At 40.7% G+C, this 19,674-nt stretch overlaps 1 protein-coding gene across 4 annotated transcripts in view; it reads left to right on the top strand.

The window, feature by feature from the left end:
* col9a1c (collagen, type IX, alpha 1c) overlaps nucleotides 1-19,674 on the top strand; it is a 40,760-nt gene continuing 21,086 nt past the window's right edge. For 2 of the 4 annotated variants that reach the window (XM_032534846.1, XM_032534844.1), the window contains exons 1-10: nucleotides 1-251; nucleotides 5,073-5,158; nucleotides 8,133-8,204; nucleotides 9,242-9,371; nucleotides 12,749-13,145; nucleotides 14,133-14,213; nucleotides 16,742-16,759; nucleotides 17,212-17,301; nucleotides 17,453-17,488; nucleotides 19,552-19,623. In XM_032534846.1, the coding sequence (XP_032390737.1) occupies nucleotides 223-251; nucleotides 5,073-5,158; nucleotides 8,133-8,204; nucleotides 9,242-9,371; nucleotides 12,749-13,145; nucleotides 14,133-14,213; nucleotides 16,742-16,759; nucleotides 17,212-17,301; nucleotides 17,453-17,488; nucleotides 19,552-19,623 (1,011 nt within the window). In that variant the 5' untranslated portion in view covers nucleotides 1-222. Of the gene's footprint in view, nucleotides 252-5,072; nucleotides 5,159-8,132; nucleotides 8,205-9,241; nucleotides 9,372-12,179; nucleotides 12,334-12,748; nucleotides 13,146-14,132; nucleotides 14,214-16,741; nucleotides 16,760-17,211; nucleotides 17,302-17,452; nucleotides 17,489-19,551; nucleotides 19,624-19,674 lie in introns of those variants that run through there. The other 2 variants (XM_032534845.1, XM_032534847.1) reach the window with 2 other exon arrangements.

The raw sequence follows: 19,674 nt of genomic DNA, 5'->3' as shown, positions 1-19,674 counted from the left end.
GAGCTTCTGGCCAATGGGAACCCATTGAACAAATGTTGATGTGTCCTCAGAAAATGCTTGAGCATCCCCTCAGCCTCGTCTCTCCGTCAGTCCTCAACATGCGCAGGTAGGACTGACTTCAGGGGGGAATTTTGTGTCTGCTGCTCCTTCTGCTTCTGCAACTCGCCGCTGTTCCTCGGTGCTGAATCTGACCTGTCTCCTGTCAAGGAAGGCGATTGAAACATGGCCTTTCCCAACTCTGGTTTGAAGAGGTAAATATCTCCTGTAGAATCTGTCGGGGCTCTTCAACAGCTACCTTTGACTTCATAACGAAGACTCGTTTCAAACTGGGTCTACATTTACAATCTTTTTTTTAATCTTCATGTAAAAGGATGAAGCATCTACAGCCAGGTTCCCATCTTGCAATAAAATGTGTAGCTTAGCATGGCTTAGCATGACTTTTAATCTGGCCCACACATGTAGCCTACAGGATAAACTTCTGCTGTGTGACACTCAGCCCTTCTGTGTTTCCATTCAGTTTGTTGGGAAATGGCTTTAATTAATGAATGTACATTTCATTAAGGCCTACGGCATCATCGTCTGCAAAGAAATGTTCACACATACATTACTTAAGGTCTTAGTTGGCACATTTTCTACAACTTTAACATGATTAAATTGTACAGATAATTGCTTCATGCGCAACAGCGAGCCATTTTGGGGTAATTAAGACAAATGAGAGAGCAGAAATCATGCCAGCATTTAGGGAATTCACAACATGGGTGGCAGTGAAGCGGAAAGTCCCATTAAATGTTGATGAATATCAGGAATTAAAGTAGATGACATGTTATTACCTGATTGACTTGACTGATAGATTTTAGGACGTGATTTAACTGGAATATATTCTGGGGATTTCTATTGTTGTCTTTGTATTTTCTTTACCTTTGTACTGTGGCAGCGCATGAATACCTTCCTGTGTGAAAGCACAACTCTTAAATAGGACCTTTAATCTTCCCGGATGCAGATTACACACATTTATAATTACAGCGAATGTGATATGGATGCATGTTTGACGTTATGTTGGTACTTGCGGCTTAAAGCCTACATTGAAACAGCTCTCAACTAACTTTACTTTCAGTGAAAACTTAGCGTATGCTACACCAAAAATACAGCAATTGTTTTGCAACGTTGTCCCTGCATGAGCTTAGTGAGGACAGCCTAAAAAGAACTATATTAGGTTTGTTCTAAATGAACAAGCAAGGTTTTTGGTGATTGTATTACCACTATTTCCTTTTCAGTAGACAGAGCTACAAGTGTGACTGAAGATTGTGAGAAGCTTACTGTACAATTATGTGAGGAGATCCTTTAAGAGAAAAAAATCACACTTTGAAGAACATTTATTTGATTTGGTCCATACTAGTGTTAATTTTCTTCATGACTCAGTTATCAATCTTAAGGGACTAGTTTGACATTTGGTCTACTGGGAAATTATCAGCTTTCTTGCCAAGAGGAGATTGATATCGTTCTCTGTCCGATAACTTTTCAGCCACAGCCAAGAGCTGCGGTCACAAAGATAGACTTTGACTATTTTTTACGGCTGAGGTCGAACTAAATTTATGGGCTCCTGGTTATCTTAAATAGGACCGATTTGCCATGAATTCTCTGTAAATGAAGACTTTTCTAAACTACAAAAACATGGCTAAAACTCTGTCAAACCACTCTAGCGGAAATATATTTGCTTTCTGGAAGAATTCGACAGTTACAAGGTTTTTACAATTCAGTGAAGAGTCTTGCATTAGCACTAACCTTTGTGCAGTGCAGGCCTCTAGCAGAGCTGAGAGGCTGTGCTTCTTAATGTGCAACTGCTAACTCATGAGTCAGGCTAAAGATCCAAATTCAACCCTGTCTCCTAAAAATTACGCTATCTTACAAAAAATATTCTCAAATACGTTATTAGGAAAATCTATTTTCCCCAAGGATTAAGGTTGTTCACCACGTCCTTGTACCGGCAACAGGCACTGGTAGTTAAAGTTGTGAATTAAAACCAAACTACGTGGTTAGGCTTAGTAAAAGGTCACAGTGTGGGTTTTTAGAAGTATGTCTGTTACATAACTTAAATTACATACTGTACATGTATTCGATACATTATGTATGTGACTTACTTTACTTACATGTGCAGGGGTGTCCTGGGTGAAAGCCCAATTTCTTATTGACCCATCCACTACACTGACTTTGATCAGAAATATATTTGTGATTGCTCAAAATAATATACATACTGATATATGATATAATGATATTTCAGACAGAAACCAGCCATAGGAGACGGTAAACTTAGCTTATTATAAAGAAAGCAGCGGGAAAAGCTATCTTAATGCTAGCTAAAACAAATATGCCTACCGTCACCTCTTAAACACTAAGTAACACAGAGGATCTTGTTTGTTTAATATGTACAAAAGCTTGAGTGAAAAAAACATTGGTGGATTTTTCACCCTTGCTAAGTTAAGCTAACGGTCTCCTGGCTGCCGCTGTAATATTTAATATGGAACTTTCGTCCAAAAAAAGCAAGTGTATTTTCCAAAGTGTCAAAGTATTCCTGAATAACTATGGGTTGGTATTTTGGAAGGGTCAAAGACTAAAAGCTTCCCTCTTGTCACATCTCATCAGTGACATGTAGCTGCACCTGTTCAGACTGAAGGCAGACATCCAGTCCCACTGGGGCTCTGAAGATGCTCCTTTAACGTGAAGGGCACAATGTTAGAGCCCAACAGCTTCTCTGAAGAGACCTTGCTGACTTAGCCATTAGTCATTTCTCCGACAGTGCACTCACACAGACACACACTTGCAAGAGCGCTCACACAACTGAGATGGGTTACGCCCTCATTACCACCACCCCCAAACATTTGTTTCACTGATTGATGAGCCACAACCTTTGCTTTTGGAAAAGAGTCCTCACTGTCTCTGTCAGTCATGTTAATGAAGGATTTGGTATTGCTGTGGAAAGCCGTCACAACTCAGGACACACATAGAGAAGGTGAATGAGGAGGTGTGCTACTGCTAGGTAAAGTGCGGCCAACATGGACCACTGCTTAGGAACCTACTGGTTCTGCTGTGGAAGATCTCCTTGGAAAAGCTGCATGGCTTTTACCGCCATTTATCATCCATCTTCTCCAGGATTCAATAGTGCACAAACGGACGTAAGGCTACTTGTGTGGAGCGGAAATGCCACCTATAATGCAGGCAATGGTGAATTATGAGGTAAATGGAAGGCTTGTAGTGACTCATACCCTAAAGAAAGCAAGCTACCCCGAAGACAGATGGGAGTTTGGAGAAAACACCAGTCTGCGTCTGACTTGTTGAAAGGCTGCAGGAATGTTAGGTGAGGCCCAGTGAAAGGCAAGAGGTCAAGACGACCATAAGTCTAAATGACCTGGCCTAAAATCTGTCTAACTACTTTTTAGCTAGTCTCGCATTTCCAGACCTGGGACTGGCTCCTCCACACATACATTATGGGATAGAATTTGCATTTCTTTAACCCCTGAATGGTTTTCGGGTCAAATTGACCCATTTCAAATTAGAACATTTAGTTAGTTAGTTACATTTTTTCTACCTGAAGATCAATGGCCTTACCTTATTTTCTGTGATAAACATGTATTCCTGACTCAATTCCGAAAATATTCTGGATATGACCACTTATGTTTTTTTCATAGTGGATTTTTAACATGAATTGTGACATTATGACAAAAAACAAACCACACTTCCATTTGTAATTGTGTTCTAGTTGAGACTGAATGCCTTCCCTAAACATATATGTTATCTCAACTGTTGGAAATTGAGATAAAGACAATACTTATCTATATTTTATATTCATAGGACAAACCCATCTGTAAAATTCTGTTTATAATGGTATTAATTTCTGTATTTATTCAGTACATATCCATGTCCTGCACTTATGAAACCATTGTATATATGCTGCACCTGCTGCTATTGCACTTCTGGTTAGACCCAAACTGCATTTCGTTGCCTTGTACCTGTACCTGTGTAATGACAATAAAGTTGAATCTAATCTAATCTAATCTAATATTTGTTAATAGATTATGAAGTAAACTTTTATTTCAGAATTGTTTTTAAAACCCCAAATAAGTCACGGGTCAATTTGACCCGAGCGATACGAGGGGGTCCCGAAAGTGAAGACAACACAAAGGGTTAAACCAATCCCAAATGTCTTGGGCGGCGCTAAGTTCGGGATGCAGCGCCGGTGGCTCTGCAGAATAGTTATAGAATGTTAACTCTTGACTCAATACAGTAACGACAGCTATTTAAATTAGCTGGATACATGGTCGAATGTAATTTGCTCTTACCATTGTATCACCGTGTGTATTTCGCCCACAGCAATCTTCGAAAACGGTCCTAAAACGTTGAGATACTCTCTAACATATTTTCCGTAAATTGTACAAATTTACAAAACTTGGCCTTTTTGCGTGGCTTGTTAGCCTAAAGTTTGTTGTTTCCTGAAGTGAAGGGATTCTGACACAGTAACACATAGAGAACCAAAGACATACAGCCTAGTTTTTAGCAACAGTAAGTGAGCTAATTAACTAGCGGGAAAAGCTATAGTGACGTAAGAATGGAAAACATTCTTCATTGTGACCTAGCTTTGAAAAACTCAATCCCAACTCATCTACTGTTGGATCATACTGTAAGTTTATCACTATGACCAACACCTTTTTACATATAAGTAGTCATTTTGTCCATTGTTGTAATTCAACAAAATATCACTGCAGCTTTAACATTTTAAGTGTAGTTCATTATAAGCTATTTCAGTTGACCGGTTTATCTAAGTGGCTCGGATTCCTCCAAAATTGAACTTTTTAACTTGTTTAACTTGATTATTCTGGTCCAGAATGCAAAGCAAAGCTCAATGTGATGAAAGTGTGTGAACCTCTTCTTTCTATTTATGTGCTCAGGAAGATCACAGAGGACAGCAGCAAAGTGTTCCATGTCATCCCTGGGGTGTTTTATTGATTCAGACACAAAGAAAAGTCAAAGAGTATTAGATGCATGACTGAATACTGATGTTCTCCATCGTTCCTGGACAGAGAGAGACCGTGGCATCTATCAGTGTCGGTGTGCTCCCCCGTCTGCGTGGCTCTCCTGTCCCTCCTCCTCGCCCCGGCACTTGGACGTAAGTCACCCACAATGCAACGCACAATCATGGCCACATCACAAAATCAGTGTACCGTAAATTGCTCGAATGCCACCATTTTTCCGTGAAACTGTTTGTCCTGTAAACACAAAGAGGAGCCAGGTTCATGTTGACGCCTGCATGTGGACTGTTGCTAGGTCACTCTCTTTATCAGAACACACAAAGCAAAGGCCAGAAATAGCACACGCACTGTGCCTGTGTCTTTGTTGTAGGATTAAATCTGATTAAATGCCCCCTCTGATAATCACAACGAGACAATTCTCTGCTGTTGTTTCGGGGACGTAGTAAATCTAACGTTAACGCGCAGTAAGTGCCAGACACAGTAGGTGTACTGCTTTTTGAAAACCTCGCCTCATTACTACAGCACACACATGCAACTGCATGTGACATCTTAATTGTGGTTCATCTCCCGCTCATTGCACTAATGACTGGCTCTCTGAGCGTAATGCGGCGGCAAGCAGTTACTTTTAACTACTTGAGGCCCACATGCACAGTCAGATAAGTGCTTAGTGGTCGTAAATATGGCATTATAAATACCGTCTCACCACGTTATCTCATTTCTCAGCAGTTATGTGGGATCTGGGAATGGCTTCCAGATGTGTTGTGTTCCTCGCTGCTCACTGTAAATGAGCTGACTCAGGTTATTGACTGGGGAGGCCCCCTGGCTGTTACCGGGCTTGTTTCATGCCGTTTTTCGGAGAGCTTTTTCTACTTAATGGCAGCAGTGATAGCCCCCTCTTCTGACACAGTCAAGGAATTGATTTGTGTGTACAGTATAACATTGGAAGGCCTTTTTTTTTACATGTCTAAGTTGGGATCTGCCAAATGTGTACAGTAGCAAGTATTAAAGTTTCTTTTACATTAAGCTTTTCTAAATAAAAGTTTCTAAATGTGTAGTAACATCAGTTTGTCAGTGGCAATGCAAACACTAGGCCAGTCTTATTTTGTAGTGTAACAAAACAGTATAGATTCAGACAATTGATGAAAAGCCACGATGAGAGATGAACTCAAATGTTGATGTGATGAACTGCCGGCTGCCGTTTGCACCAGACGAGCCTTCCATCTTGATAAATCCTACACATAAATGAACCGGAAAGAGGCGCATCTCTTTTATTGTCCTTCTAAAATGTTTCCCATGATGTATGGCTTTGGCCACAGTCATGCAACACTAGCTGCCATTTCCGTCTCTGAGGACCTATTTGGATCACAACGGGGGTGTATGAGCCGTCTGCATTATAAATCTCAAACATTATGTTGATTTGTGTTCATGCTTTGAAATGTGTGAATATGTGAAATCCTGTAAGTGGAGCTGTAAGTAACTCCCATTACATACATTGTGATGTTAATCCTGTCTGACATTAAAGAACATGCTTTTCTCTTGTATTTAACTGGCCGGTAATAAAGCGCAACAATGTGGTTCCGGAAGTGAAATTCCCAATTATTTTCTCCATAAGGATGTTGATTATTATCCATAATGTCTAAACCATGCAAGGTAGACACACCACGAGCTACGAGATTGGGAAACGATGATGTATACCCCTGCAGACGCTAGAAGTCTGTTTAAAATCAAGATTGTTTTTAGAAAAAACAAGTTTTATACGCAATGTCACAGAGAAGTAATACACTACCCACAATTCTAAGCATAAAAGCGACGTCTCTATATTGGTGAAGCTCGCTGTTACCATGGAAATCCCCCTTGTGCGGCTAGTGAGCTGCTACCACTGAACTCTTATTATCGTTTATGCACACGGTCTTGTACATTTGCTTTTTTTTTACATTTCAAATTGTTTTATGGTCACAATTCATCTCGTAGCTGATTGGCTTGGGTTCAGGCTTAATACTATTTTTATAAGCCTTTTCTTGAACATCAATGGAGATATTAAATGGGGATTATCACTTCCTGAATGCTATCCATTCGAAAAGTGGGCTGTCACTGTTGAGTTCTATATATGGCATATGTTAAAGGAGCTGTGTGTGGGATTTAGGTGCTCTTTTGGCAGGAATGGAATTTAATAGTTATCATTATGTTTTCTGAAACTAAGAATCGCATATTCCTTATCTTAGAATGAGCCGTTAATATCTGCATAGGGGGTCCTCTTCCACGGAGTTTGCCAAGTTGCACCGCCATGTTTCTACAGTGGCCTGGAATGGACAAACCAAACACTGGCTGTAGAGAGGGCCTTTCGCTGTTTTATCTTACCAGATAGGCCACCGTAGGCTCTAGTACACGCTTGGAAAGATAAGGTCAAGCGGAGGGCTCGCATTGCCAGCGCCGCGAAGCAGGGTCTGGCTAGTCTACAAAGCATCCGGGATGGGAGAAAAACTCTGGTTTATTGGCATTTCTATAAACCAATCACAATTGTCTTGGGCGGCGCTAAGCGGAGCAACAGCGCCTTGACAAAACAGCCTGGGGAAGGAACTTGTTTTGGTTTAATGTGTACATTCAAAAGTTGTTTTAGTCAACAGAAAACTCAGATTGGATAGATAGTCTAGCTAGCTGTCTGGATTTACCCTGCAGAGATTTGAGAAAGGGGTTAACGATAGTCCTCAGAAATCCGCCAAAGTTTAAAATGCCAATGGAGTAATCCCAGAAGTGGAACGTTGTGGATCTAGAGCAGTGGTTCTTAACCTGGGTTCGATCGAACCCCAGGGGTTCGGTGAGTCGGTCTTAGGGGTTAGACACACACCCGACTCATATGATTCGTGATGACACGCCCCGCTTGGCCATCATCAGAAGGGTTCGGTGAACGCGCATATGAAACTGGTGGGGGTCAGTACCTCCAACAAGGTTAAGAACCACTGATCTAGAGTAAGCGGAGGTGTATTCAATTGGCTACAATCTGTACCCTCACCACTAGATGCCTACTAAATCCTATACACTTCTCCTTTAAATTCAGCAAAGCCCAGGATGATAAGGATCACAAGATAATTACTTTTTGTTTTGTCTCATCAGAACTAGACTTCAACCGATTGGATGGCGATACAGTCTGCCCACCAATAAGAAGTGGCCAAGATGACCTTCCAGGTAAATGATCTATAGTCGAGTTGAAAATTAAAAGCAGCAGTTGAAGTTGTCGTAAAACCACAAGTCTTAAGCCTTTGAAATCCCCGAAGGAGAAAATAGACTATCCAAGGGAAGGGGGTGAGTTTAATTAGTTGAACAGGGTGGGCCGCCTAATGCCTCACAACACCTCTAGATTTCAAATGAGGCAAATAAAAATGTTCCACTTGAGCTTTACGGAATTTGAGTTGGAACAATCTGAACTCAGCAAGATTGTAATTGCTCACCACTAGCTCTAAACACATGCGGCCATTGCGCTCATGCTGCTCTGTGGTTAGGAAAAGTAATTCATTGCTATTTAGAAAAGTTAATTTTACATGTCATTCATTATTATTTAGTTTCCTCAGAAGCCTTATTATATATACTAACACTCTTAAAGTCATGATTGCCAATTAATATATATATATATATATATACATATATATATATATATATATATATATATATACTGTATATATATTGTATTTGATATCGATAGTGTGATATGAGACTAGATATTATCTTAGATTTTGGATATCGTAATATGACTTGTCTTTTCCTGGTTTCAAAGGCTAGCCAAAACAGTAGCCTGATGTAATATTCTGAATTCATCAGACTGTTCTAACTGTTATTATTAGAACTGTTACTATTATTTGCCTTCACCCACTTAATCATTATATCCATATTCCTGAGGATTATTAATATATTAAATCAAACTGTGTAAATATTTTGTCAAAGCACCAATTGTTGACCCTGCACTATGGTTGCACTATTGCTATGGAGGTATTTGTCAAAAATACCATGATATCTGATTTTCTTCATATCCCTATTGCTAATAGTAGTGTATCCAGTGCTAATCACAGGCTAATGCTAATGTTGTTCTATCATCTGCTGTAATTTAAAGTGCTACCACTGCCAATTTTTGTTTTTTTTACTTACTGTAATAAGAACAACAGGCATGAAAATTACACACTTTCTCAGCCTCTGGCACCATCACATGCGGCGTACATTATCCTCCGTAGGTTTTGATCTGATCACCCAGTTCCAGCTGGATATGCTCTCTCTGAACGGTGTGAGGAAGGTGGACGGCTCCACCGCCCTGCAGGTGGCCTACCGCCTTGACAGGGAGGCCAACTTCCAAATTCCAACCATGTAAGTACAGTAAAGAGGGGTTTAAAAAGAAAACAGATAAAAAGAAACACAGAAATCCTGATGCAGGTGTTGCGTTATTACAGGTCTGCCACAGATGTTACTGCGTGGCGAGCAGCATATAATTGGTAGAGAAAAACATGTCTGAACCTATTTGGCATCTCTTAGACACAAAGGCAGAGGAGAGGAATTTTTCTGTATGTATGTGTTGGAAGGTGTGGAGGATTGTCAAAGCATCGTTTGGACCCTGCTTGACGCCCTTTGGATCTACAGGACATGTACATTAAAGAGACATATTTCACCATGCCTTTTGGCAATCATTTGTCTTCTCTTGTACGTCCTTTAGACTGAACAAAGACAGCCCTGGCTTTATGTTGGGGTTTCCCCTAGATTTTAATTAAAGGTTAGTTGTAGCAACATGGCCAGATTATCCTGGTTGGGGCCCTGGGGCAAATATAAGCTGTGAGCCCCTATTGAGACTACCCACCCCCTTTTTGAAAAAAGGTATTTTACTTTTAAACAAATCAATTTATGAAACAAACTACTAGTCTAAAAAGAAAATCATCATTAATCATTAATTAATGTGTTACTCTATATAAATTGGTATTTCACTTTTATAAAGTTGGGTGACCTACGAGAGTCAGATTTTTACGATTGTCGTAATCATAGGCAGAGATTTGCTACCCTGAGCGTCAACCAGCTTTAAAAATATGGACGCCTACATTTCCCACAATGCAACAATCACATATTTTTAACAATTCATCTATAAGTTAAGGTTAAATTGATAATAAAAACAATTGCAAGTTGCATCCATAGTGTGTTAAACTACTCCACCCCCTCCCCCCCTAAGACGCCAGCAGTCGCTTTAAAAATATTAAAGGTGTAGTCCAGCTATTTATTTAATTGCACTTCCATAAATTTGTGGGACTTACAAAAGACATATTTAGTCAAAATCGTGTGGTTGGATAATGGATAAATTATTTGACACATATTTCCCATAATGCACCTTAAGAGCATCTCTCATTAGACCCCCATTTGCAGATAAATGCCCATATTTTTCAAATTCCACACCGCTGTAACACAGACTGCCAGTTAAACATTCATAGCAATTGCATGGTCAAGGAAAAATTGTTCAACTTTGGAAAGCTCCCCCAAGAGACAAAACTGAGTAATTCTCATCAAAGCTAGTAAACTAAATGTCATGTCAATGCCAATAAAATTAACATGAACCAAATGATGAATAGAGGATCTGGGGGTGTAGCGTCTTTTGAGGTCCGTGGTCCTGGGGAAGCCTCCCACTTTGCTCAGTCTATAATGGAGCCGTTGGCACCAACTGCCCTATATCTACAGTAACTATGAATCAAGGACCCTCTGTGTGTGTCCGTTGTCTTTCAAATATCTTGAGAACCCTTCATCCGATCTACTTCACACTAGGCATCCTGGGTACCCAATGAACTTGGCGTTTGAAATTTGGAGCAGTTTGGAAAGCGTTGGGTATTGGATGTCAATAAAATGTGAACAAAACTAAACAACCGCACAATGAGGGTTAAGGAAAAGGGACAACAGATAAAAAATTAGCCTGCTGAGCTAACTTTGGCTGATTTACAGTTACTTACTGCAGATGAATGATTAATCATAAATTAATTGATGATTAAAGCACTGTCCCTGTTAAATAATCGAATAAATGAGAAGAACAAACCTGCTGGCACAAAGCCGTGTCACTCCCCGATGTGAGTCGAGTGCAGATTTGAGTCACGTATGCTCAGATTTTTACGGTTTACGGCATAACATGTCATACTGAAATTTGTGAAATCCATGAAATAATGAACTTTTCTCATTACAAACAATAACAGAAAATGGGAATAATTTCAAAAAAGTTTTAGCTATCTATGATTGATTTATTGCTAACATTAGTGCAAAGCGCCATTCAAGTGACATCCTTTGTTGTGTTTGATTGCTAGCTTGCAGCTATGCTAGCAGTCATTTCAAAAACATTTTAGCTATCTACGATTGATTGATTGCTAACATTAGCGCAAAATGCCATTAAACTGACAGCCTTTGTTGTGTTTGATGCTAACTTGTAGCCAGCAGTGAACGAACTTTGTCAAATAGGTCAATTTTTACTCTATTGACATTACAGCATTAGCATCTTGTATGCTACTTCTTGCAAAGTGACACATGCGCGACTCAAATCTGCACTCGACTCACACCGGGGAGTGACAGGCTAGCTTCCCTTCTTCCGTTTATACCCATCCCAATAAAAGCCCGGCTTAAATTCACACAGTAAATGTGAATCTCCAAAATAAGCAGCAACATTTCTTTGTCAGGCATATGTAGTAGTACAGTTATTTCTTCTAAAGAGGTAGTACACTGCGAGTCAGTAGTATACAGTTTGCTTTAAGGGCCTTCTGTAAGTCATTTTTGGGTACAATGGTTCAGGAGAAAGCTACGAGCAGCAATACCACAGGCCACGCAATTGTCTCTTTCCAAACAAGCATGTTTTGAACGGGCACTGCACTGGTCTAAATAGACACGTGTGCAGGTTAATGGATTCACCATTTTACATAACCAAAGGCATCGTCTGGTGTTTCCCTGTGTGCCTGCTCCAGTTTTTTGTTTTTTTGGGCTAATCTTTTCCTGCAGGCCAGGTTTTCTCTAAAAGCTGTTATGTAACTTGCTGGCACCCTGCACCTACCCCACCCGGGCCTGTCACACTGAATGTAAATACATGTTTATTTCCTCCACAAGTCCCGTGGCACAGACTTGTGCTTTGAAGTCCGTCCCCGCCAGCGTGCTTTCTGCTGCACTCCCTCCCTTTTTTACTGCAGGACAAAAGCAGCACACACTTCAGACTTCCCCACCTCAGGCAAGGCCAGCGAGTGGTCTTCATTTGTTTTATTGGCTCACAGGAAATTCTTCTTTTTTTTCTTTTTTTTTTTTTATTGGCTTGATCGTTTACAAGATGGTAAAAGTCCGGCTGCAGCGCCCATCAATGAATGCACCACCTACTGAGAATTGGCTTGTTAAAGACGCAGAAAGCACCAGACTGTGGATGCTAACCAGGACTGCGTGTTGTAAATGAAGCAGTGATTTATGCACTGCGACAGCCTCTTTAACAATATCTCATTTTTGATATAAAAGCATGCCTTGTTTCTTTGAAGCATGTAACGATGACATTTTTTGATGTTGATATTTTTATCCACATCTTGTGCTTGATTCTATGCTAGTTTTCTGTTTGTTTTGTGATCATAAATTCACTTTGACGTAAAGGATATTTTGAGAATGCCCTGTCTTTGAGCTTTTCCTTTGAGTGTCATTATAATAAAAATAAGAATCGTTGTACCCTGACACCTCACCCTTGCTCTCAATTCCCCTCTCAGGCTAAACTTCCCTCGCGGCTTCCCCGACGAGTACTCCTTCATGGTGACTTTCCGCATGATTAAGAACACAGTGAACAAGGTGTGGAACGTCTGGCAAGTAGTGGACGAAGACGGCTACAAACAAGCCGGACTGAGACTGAATGGCGACCAGCTGTCTCTGGAGTACTTCCTGATGGGCGCCGACGGCAACCTGCAGACTGTCACCTTCCCCGGCCTTTCTGTGCTCTTCAACACCAAGTGGCACAAAGTGATGATTGGCGTAGAGCGCGACCAGGTCACTCTGTACGTGGACTGCCAGCCTGTGGATCAAAGACCCATCAAAGGCAAAGGCCCCATCAACACAGAGGGAGAAACTCTCATTGGCAGGCTGGATGCTGACCCCGATGCCTCTGTAGTGGTAAGCGTGAATGGAGAAGTGCCTTCTGCATTTAATCATGCTCCCTGTCTCTACGGTACCTAAGATACGATACGATCACTACGATAAGGTAGACTCTACTGGTCCCACACGTGGGCTGTTCCCTTGTTTTTTACAGGCTCTACCAGTGAAACAGTGCTCTCTGTGAACAAACACGTTAAGGTTTTATGTGTGCTGAGCTCTGCTATAAGTCTAAAGTGTTGCTGTCACAGCAAAGCTGCTCAGCTGGGTTCCAGTGGGGGAAAAAAAGGAAAAAAACCTAATCCCTGCAGAAAATAGCATTGGTGGAATCTCAGTGTCGCGTGGCCACACCACTGTGAAGTAAGGTCTGTCGACCCCACAGATACACTCTAGGATAGGAGAAAAGGTTGTTTGCGTTTCTTTAAACCAATCAAAATTGTGCTGGTTTGCGCTCAGCTACGGACACAACGGTCCCTCTGCAAAATGTTTTTTGGAAGGAATATTAAATAAAGTCAACTGTTCACACAATACAGTAATGTGAGCTATTTAAATTTGCTTGATACATGGTTAAATGAAATTTGCTATTACCAGTGTATCGCTGCGTGTACTCTTCACCAATTGGTCCCAAACTGTCCCAGTTAGAGAGGAAATGGATTTTCCCATGTAAGTCTGCAAATTTAAAATTTAATTTATACTGTTTATTGATCCCCAGTGGGAAAATTACAATTTACTAGTAATCACTACACACAGGCCTGAAATACACACACACATGCTCAGGACCTATTCATGCACTAATGGAGAGATGTCAGAGTGAGTGGGCTGCCAGTGCTGGATCAGCGCCCTGGGCGGTTGGGGGGGGCACGGGGGTAAGCGGCATCTCTCCAGCTTACCGATCCACACTCCGTACTTTTGTCCGTACGGGGACTGGAACCAGTGTTCAAGTCAGTGTTACCTCTGAAAAGGAATGCATAGCATTGTGTTTGCAGTAACATCAGCATCTCTTCGCAGTTTGAGCTCCAGTGGATGCTGATCCACTGTGACCCGAAGAGGGCCCAGCGAGAGAGCTGCAACGAGCTGCCTGCCACCGAGGTACAGTAACAAGGACTCGGATCTGCTCAGCATCTGCTGTGGTTTGTGGTTTTATTCAGGTTGATATTCAGGGCATCCAGCATGCTGAGAGAAAAACAATGGCAGAAATCCTGAGAAGGAGTTGCAGAAGTGTAATGTAAACTGCCAAGTAGTTTCCTTTAGTACACCCAGAGGTTGCAGTTCATGGGAAACAATTTGCAAGTTGGACAACAACAGAAAACAACAGATTTCTTGGAGGCTGTTAGGCAGCAGGCAGAAATGATCTCATTGGCTGTGTTAAACCTCAATGCATGGAGCCAGACATTTAACGTTAGTTAGCCACAGAAGCTGGCAAATAACAATGAGGAAGTTTGAACAATTTAATAGTGTGAGATCAGAAACCCAACCTGCATAGTGTGCATAGTGCAAGATGTCTGTGGTTACCATTTCTTCTAAAGTCAGCACAGAATACAGCATGTGCCTGCAACAGGAAAACAACTTGAAGCCCAACAACTATATGGTTTTGCATAGTTGCATCTAAACTGAAACGTTATGTACTGACTTTGACCACACACAAATTGGGATAAGATGAATTAAAGGTCCCTTGGCATGAGAATTTCACCTAATGAGGTTTTTTGACATTAATATGAGTTCCCCCCGCCTGCCTATGGTCCCCCCCCGAGCTCATTGTGGGACTGCCTCTAGTGGCTGTAATTCTGCACCAAGGCAGAATTTTGGGAAAGAGACTTCAGATACAGTATTAGGGGACCACTAAGGTCTATATAAAAGAGACTTCAGATACAGTATTAGGGGACCACTAAGGTCTATATAAAAGAGACTTCAGATACAGTATTAGGGGACCACTAAGGTCTATATAAAAGAGACTTCAGATACAGTATTAGGGGACCACTAAGGTCTATATAAAAGAGACTTCAGATACAGTATTAGGGGACCATTAAGGTCTATATAAAAGAGACTTCAGATACAGTATTAGGAGACCACTAAGGTCTATATAAAAGAGTCCTTAGATACAGTGTTAGGGGACCATTAAGGTCTATGTAAAAGAGACTTCAGATACAGTATTAGGGGACCACTAAGGTCTATATAAAAGCATCCAAAGAGCACCATGTCATGGGACCTTTAAATGTCTCGGTAATGGGTATATGAAATGCAGTGTAATTCAATTTTTTTTTAATAAGTTAAGTATGTTTCCCTGCCTGAAATAACTTTCCTATTACTGCCTGGAGCTGCTACTACTTGATTATCAACTGACAGGAATGCAATTCCAGACCTTCCTCCTGCTGTTTAAGACATTTAAATGTGTTTTATTACACCTTTGTTGCTGAGGATTGCACAGCTATCTGGCAACACTAAACAGTGTTCTCTGAGGAAAAAACTATCCGTGGAAATAGCATTTTTTCAATCATTTATACCTTCTTTACTTTATTTGATATGACGGCGCGTCAGCAGGCTTACTAACTATAGTATAAATGACTATTACTATCTCAAATTTAGAATGACAGTTAGCTTAACAAGCTAGAAAGAGGGTTTACCTTAACATGAGTTTTTTTTATCTAGTGATATGGGTAACAGGCTTCATAAGTTATAGTATTTTTTTGCATTTTTCACAGGGTTTCAGAAATATTATTCTCAAGAGAAAGGCTAATTTTAGCCTCATTTGCGTGAGTTTGACCACTGGACGATATATGCAACAGCTAATACACCAACTGTAGACGTTAGCTGTTAGCTAGCTAGAAATGTATGCTGCCTCTAGCTGAACTCCGAACTTCTGGATTTTTTTATTGTTTCCCTCCAATCCCTCCCCTTTTTTCCTATTCATACATGTATGAGGTCAATTTATAAAGCCCCCAGAAGCTCAAATGTATTTGCTTGGTTGACACATTTTTAAGTCGCCAAGACTTTGCACATCCGTTGGCGTCATGTACACAATCGCGCTGCCGCCATGTTCTGTCTGTTAAGTGATCTCCTGGTTATGCTGAAGTCATGTACATTTTTTTGTATTGTAACTACCAGATTTGACATTTTTAAAGTCAACAACCAAGTTGTAACTTTAACCGGAAAAGTCTGATTTTGATGAAAGTTATCTTGGCTTGGCCATGGAAGTGCACATAAAGTTAAACAAATACGGATATTCAATGAAATTCATAATCTCTCATTGAAAGTAATAGGATCTAGATTTACTTGATGAAGTGCTACATTCCCAACGCTCAATACGTTTTAACCCTCACACAACCAATCCTGCCAATCTTACAACCGTCTTGTCTGATTAGGACTACAAATGCAGCATGTGGTAACCAGTAGGAAAGTTCGGACAATGCAGAAAACACATTATGCAAGGCTGCGTATGGTTTTTGGCATTCATGACTAAATATTATGGGGAGTGTTGGTACTGTGGGCTGTGTATTCAAACGACAGCATGATATACTCACTACTATGATCATGAACAGGCTTCTGCTGACACTTTTGGTGAGGGTGGTGTGACTACTTTCACTAACTCTCCCTTTATCTGATTTCTCTTGCTTCTTCAGATGTATGCCAATGCTGAGGTATTTATTTCTCTACTCTACTTCTTTTTGCTTTGTGATTTTAAGCCAAGGATCTACTTCAATGCTTCGGTTGCCTACTTGCCTCAATGCTTTGTTCTGAAACTCATTCATGGTGATGGTTTGGCCTGTTTTGCTTTTTTAGGGTACAGAGTGTAGAATTATACCTGAAATATCCCAAATTTGAAAAATATGCCTGTAGGCTGTAAAAAGATTTTTACATTTACATATTCAATACAATACAACCTATATATATTTAACCAATTTACTGTTTTATTTTTTGATAAGCATAAAACAGCAGATAACTTCTGGTGTAATCTAAAATAATTTATCATTCTAGATCAAGGATTTGATAAATCCAAGTCAGATGTTGTCATTTTATAATTTGTTTTAAATCAAGGTTCAATTCATAGTCTTTTCACGGTCATTTGCTGACTTGCTGTCTCCACTCTCAGCCTGATAAATCAATCCAAGGCCCCCCAGGAGCCCCTGGCCCAGAGGGCCCCCGAGGGCCCGCAGGAGAAAACGGCAGAGATGGAAGAGATGTAAGTATTTCCTCATTGTTAACCATCTTTCTCTTTAAAAATCCCTAAAGTCCTTTATTGTCTAAGGGATTTTTTTTAACAATACAGAGCAAGGATTATTGTCTTTATGTCTCTGCTTTCTTTAACTGTGTTGTTTTATTCATCTCTCCAGGGTCTTCCTGGTTCCACTGGCAGTCCAGGCAATCCTGTAAGTATGAAATACTAAATGATTTACTGCCAAAATACTCTGCAGGCTGTGGATCCATTCTCCCTCTTTTTGTGTGATGCAGAACCTCAGGGAAATGATTCACTTCACCTCGGCAGAATTGGCAGAATGTCCAAAGGGATTTGTCCATGACAATATGGCTTTGACTTGGCATTACATTATAGTTTTGAATTGTGGAGATTGAATTTTTATGTAGGTCAACCCAAAAAACCTTTATTCTGAAATTACAAAGAATTGATTAAAACTGTCACTATTTTGGCTACAATATAAATTGCGATAATGTCAAGTCAGTAGTGGAACGTCATCAGCAACATGAGCCTTCATGTCTTAAACCAACAGTAAATTCCATTTCTATAAAGTTATACCTACGACTTTTTTCAGTTATCAGTTACAAATACACAACCTTATTCCTCTGTGTAGCTTCACTAAAACTAACCAGGAAAGAGACCAAACGCTCTGGTTTGTTTACATGTCTTTAAACCAATCAGCTTCTTCTGCTGATTTAGCATGTCTTCTGTTCCTTTCTCACATTTTTATCAAGGCTTTCCACGTGTCTTCTTTTTACTCTGTAACTGTTGTGACTTGAAATGTAGCAAAGACAGATTATTGTGATTCCCTGTCTCCCAGGATTACGCATATGCATGACACAAAGTCACAGAAACGCTCAGAGAAAGTTGTGGGCTGCTTTTTTAGATGATGCATGCTAACGAGCCAGCTTACTTCTACTGGATAGTCACCTTTCACCAACATAGCCCAGACAAGGTCCTTGGGCAAGACACTGAACCCTGAGTGGCTGCGCCATCGGAGTGTGAATGTGTGTGAATGTTTATCTGATGAGCAGGTGGCACCTTGTACGGCAGCCTCGGCCACAGTGTATGAATGTGTGTGAATGGTTCCTGTACTATGTAAAAGCGCTTTGTGTAGTTGTTAAGAATGGAAAAGCGCTATATAAAATACAGCCCATTTACATCCTAACCTGACGTGCCACATGGTTAATTAAACAGAACCACCTGATAAGCCGTCATTGGAAGCAGTTTGGAAAAGGGCGGGCACTTTTGAAATAAATGCCCCGGCAGGTGATTTGATGAACCACCTGTCTATCGTTTCTGCCATTGTTTTGAACGAACAGGCGTGACTGTCACGCTCAGCAAAAACACGCTTGAGCTGCCACTTAGGCAAATTTTGCGTTATAAGATGCCTACTCTGTCTCTGATTGGCTTACGCTGGTATTCTTACCCTAACCTTAACCAATCTCACTCCTCGTTCCTAAACCTACCCAATCCAACCAGCAAAGGCAACAAGTACAGTATTAGCCAATCAAAGGCAGAGTAGGGCAGGAAATGCCCTCGCCATCCTAGGAAAATGCACATTACGAGCCAGTCATTCCTCACCTGACCACGATTGGTTCGGTAAGCTGTTCAGACACAAATGCATTACTTGAAGACTGAATAGATGGATTCTTTTGTGATGTGTTATCATGTGAGAACTTAGCTTCTGTGCAAGGTAACAGACATCCCACTCCCCATCTATGTCCCCATCAAAAAAGAAAATAAATTGTCAGTCTGGTAAAGGAACCAGATTTCTTCAGATCCCCTGTAACAATATAATATCTTTGAAATGAAACTACATGGAATCTAGCCATTCTTTTTTAGCTCCAGGACGGACAATGTACTGTACTGTATCATGCATTTAACACCTTTTTAGTTTTCTTTAAAGTGATTCTTCTTACAGACAACACATATAACGCCACACAATGTCTTTGCACTGACACATTACAGACCTGAAACGCTTTACAATTGTCACTGATTAGACATGAGGGTTAAGTGGAGGCAACATGTTTACTGGGGCCTCTGTTGTTTATTCTTGCTCAGTTTCCGTCTAACCCTCTTGTTATCTGCACATCCTCACATGTTTTATTTTAGGAACGAGCCCACCTTTCATTGATTAAATGTTGACTGTCACTGCCTCTGTGTATCTTAGCAACGGTGCAGAGAGATGCAAGAAGAAGATAAAGCGGTTTTATTGCTGTTGTGTCTGTTTCCTAGGGCAGCAAAGGGGAGAAGGGGGAAATCGGTCTTCCTGGACAGAGAGGCCTGCCTGGCCTTCCAGGAGCTGGTGTAGGAAACATTACTATATCCACTGACACACACACACACACACACACACAC

Source organism: Etheostoma spectabile, chromosome 14 (assembly GCF_008692095.1).
Source record: "Etheostoma spectabile isolate EspeVRDwgs_2016 chromosome 14, UIUC_Espe_1.0, whole genome shotgun sequence".
Taxonomy (NCBI): Eukaryota; Metazoa; Chordata; class Actinopteri; order Perciformes; family Percidae; genus Etheostoma; species Etheostoma spectabile.
Note: the sequence above shows the minus strand (reverse complement) of the source record. Positions and strands in the feature narration are given on the sequence as shown.